The following is a 2,571-nucleotide window of genomic DNA, read 5'->3' as shown; positions in this document are numbered from 1 at the left end:
AAAATCATCTTTTTATGTTACAAGAATGAGAACATTAAGAAAAAATGAAATTTAGATCTCATTTCTTATTTTCCTAATGTCAGTGTTGAACTTCCAATAGCAACTACATTCACTCTAAACATTTAAATGCATTTCAAAAGTAAAGAACAAACTTAATTTCTTCTCTCCTCTGAATGGGTTGAAAAAAAGGTACAAGGTTTAATTTTTTTTCTACATTTGCAGGATTATCCCATCCTGAAACCAAGTATTAATCAGAGAAAGTATACATAAGAGTATATATACTAGATAACACAGAGTGAAGGAACTCTACCATTGAGAGTGAGGTAATTCAGCTCAGCCTAAAAATATTCTAATATTCTACAATTTATTAAAGTTGGTTTATTCATTAAATGATGCACTATTAGTGAAGATGGTATATAAACTTTGTGAAGGACTGGGATAATACATTTCCCCATCATGAGAGAAGTGGTGAATTTTTTCTTCTACACAATTTCAGAGACTTTACTTGGAATAAAAGCTGGGAAGGGATCCAAGTATTCAATAAGAACTTAATTTAAAATGATTCTTCTGTAATATCTCATCTTACTCTGACCTCTTCTTTTTTGCAGGACTGAATTTGATTGGCTCTTTTATTGGGGGAAAGAAGGGGTTGTAGAATCCCAGGTTGTACAAAATGTGGCATCTGCCCCTGCTGTGACTTTAGACATCTTTTAAAAGATAATTTCAAAATGTAAATTATCAGAATTTGCCAGTTTGACCACCCATCTTCCAGATGATGAAATTAAAGCTCAAGGAGAGTAAGGGAGTTGCCCAGAATCTCACAGCTAGTCAGTAGAGAAGCCAATACTCAAATCCAGATCTTCTGCTCCCTCTTTAGGGGGTCAATTAATTTCATTCTTTACATGAAATCACACTCTCCCTCTCATATTTGATCTAGTTCTACATGATTTCTATTGTTGTCCTGATGGTCACTTACCAAATGATGGAACTATGGACCTCATGTCATCTTGGTTTTAAGGACTTAAATAGCTCGACATCAATTTCCTTCATTAGAATTCTTGGACCCTATTCAATGATGGTGCTACTGTTAAGAACTTGACTTTAGGGGGGGTCTTATCCGGCGCCATCCGCCGCCTGGAAGGGTCGGGGGGCACCAGCACATAGTTCCGGGGACGGTGGAAGGATTCGGAGCCGGGGGAGGCAGGGCCCGGGCCGGCGGGCGGGGCAGGGCAAGGAGCGAGGATGGCCAAGTCCAAGAACCACACCACGCACAACCAGTCGCGGAAATGGCACCGGAACGGCATCAAGAAGCCCAGGTCGCAGAGATACGAGTCCCTGAAAGGGGTTGACCCCAAGTTTCTGAGAAACATGCGTTTTGCCAAGAAACACAACAAGAAGGGGCTGAAGAAGATGCAGGCCAACAACGCCAAAGCCATCAAGGCTCGAGCAGAGGCCATCAAGGCCCTGAGCACCAAGGCCTCCAAGGCCAAACTCCTCAGGCCCAAGATCCCCAAGGGCGGTGCCCGGCGTGCAGGCCGCAAGATGGCCACAAAGCGTCCAGGCTCTAGGGTCGGCATTAAGCGTCCAGGCTCTAGGGTCGGCATTAAACGTCCAGGCCCCAGGATCACGAAGCCTGACTCTAAGGTTGCCAGAACCACTGACCCCAAGGCCACCAAGCCCACTGACCCCAAGGCCACCAAGCCCACTGACCCCAAGGCCGCCAAGCCCACTGACCCCAAGGCTGCCAAGCCCACTGACCCCAAGATCACCAAGGCTGCTGCCAAGGTCAGTAAATCTGATCCCAAGGCTGCCAAGTCTGGCCCCAAGGCTGCCAAGTCCGGCCCCAAGGCTGCCAAGTCCGATCCCAAGGCAGCCAAGGTCACAAAGCCCAGTGATTCTAAGGCTGCTAAGCCTACTGACCCCAAACCTGCCGAGTCCAAACCCAAAGATCCTGGCGCTAAAGCTGCTAGTCCCAAACCTTCAAAATAGATGCTTCAGGACAGAAGGACTTGTTTAAAACCTAAACCACCAGTTTTTCCCAACTGGGGTATGATTATTCACTATTTTGTACAAATAAAGGAAATGGTGACTCAAAAAAAAAAAAAAAAAAGAACTTGACTTTAATGATCATCAAAATAATCATTTTGAAAAAAATCAATCCAAGAGATTCAGAGAGTCACCGTCTAAGGATCCTAGATTTTTCACCTTTTTAATTTTTAAATATTCTTTTTTCATTAAGTCACTTATTTCCATTCCCTCTCATCTTTCCACAAATTGGAGATTATGGAAAACTTTGCAAAAAATACACATAGAAATACATAATAAATTCCAATGTTACCCATGTCCCCCCAGATATATCACATTCTGTGTCCTGAATCTTTCACCTCTCTGTCAGGAGGTGAACAACATTCATCATTTGTCTTGTGATTTTGTGGATTTTTATTGTACTGATCAAGGTTCTCAAGACATTCAAAGTTCTTTGTCATCACAAAATTGTTCTCCTTGTTCCGTTCACTTCATTTTGAGCCGGTCTTCCCAGGTTTCTACTTAGTGTCCTAGACAATTAGTTCC

At 43.1% G+C, this 2,571-nt stretch overlaps 1 protein-coding gene across 1 annotated transcript; it reads left to right on the top strand.

Annotated features, from left to right (window-relative positions):
• The first annotated feature begins 1,212 nt into the window (after nucleotides 1–1,212).
• LOC140525797 (uncharacterized) lies at nucleotides 1,213–2,110 on the top strand. The gene has a single exon (XM_072641477.1). The coding sequence runs from the start codon at nucleotides 1,243–1,245 to the stop codon at nucleotides 1,987–1,989; it is 747 nt and encodes a 248-aa protein (XP_072497578.1). The 5' UTR covers nucleotides 1,213–1,242; the 3' UTR covers nucleotides 1,990–2,110.
• Nucleotides 2,111–2,571: the final 461 nt, after the last annotated feature.

Source organism: Notamacropus eugenii, chromosome 2, assembly GCF_028372415.1.
Source record: "Notamacropus eugenii isolate mMacEug1 chromosome 2, mMacEug1.pri_v2, whole genome shotgun sequence".
Classification (NCBI taxonomy): domain Eukaryota; kingdom Metazoa; phylum Chordata; class Mammalia; order Diprotodontia; family Macropodidae; genus Notamacropus; species Notamacropus eugenii.
Note: the sequence above shows the minus strand (reverse complement) of the source record. Positions and strands in the feature narration are given on the sequence as shown.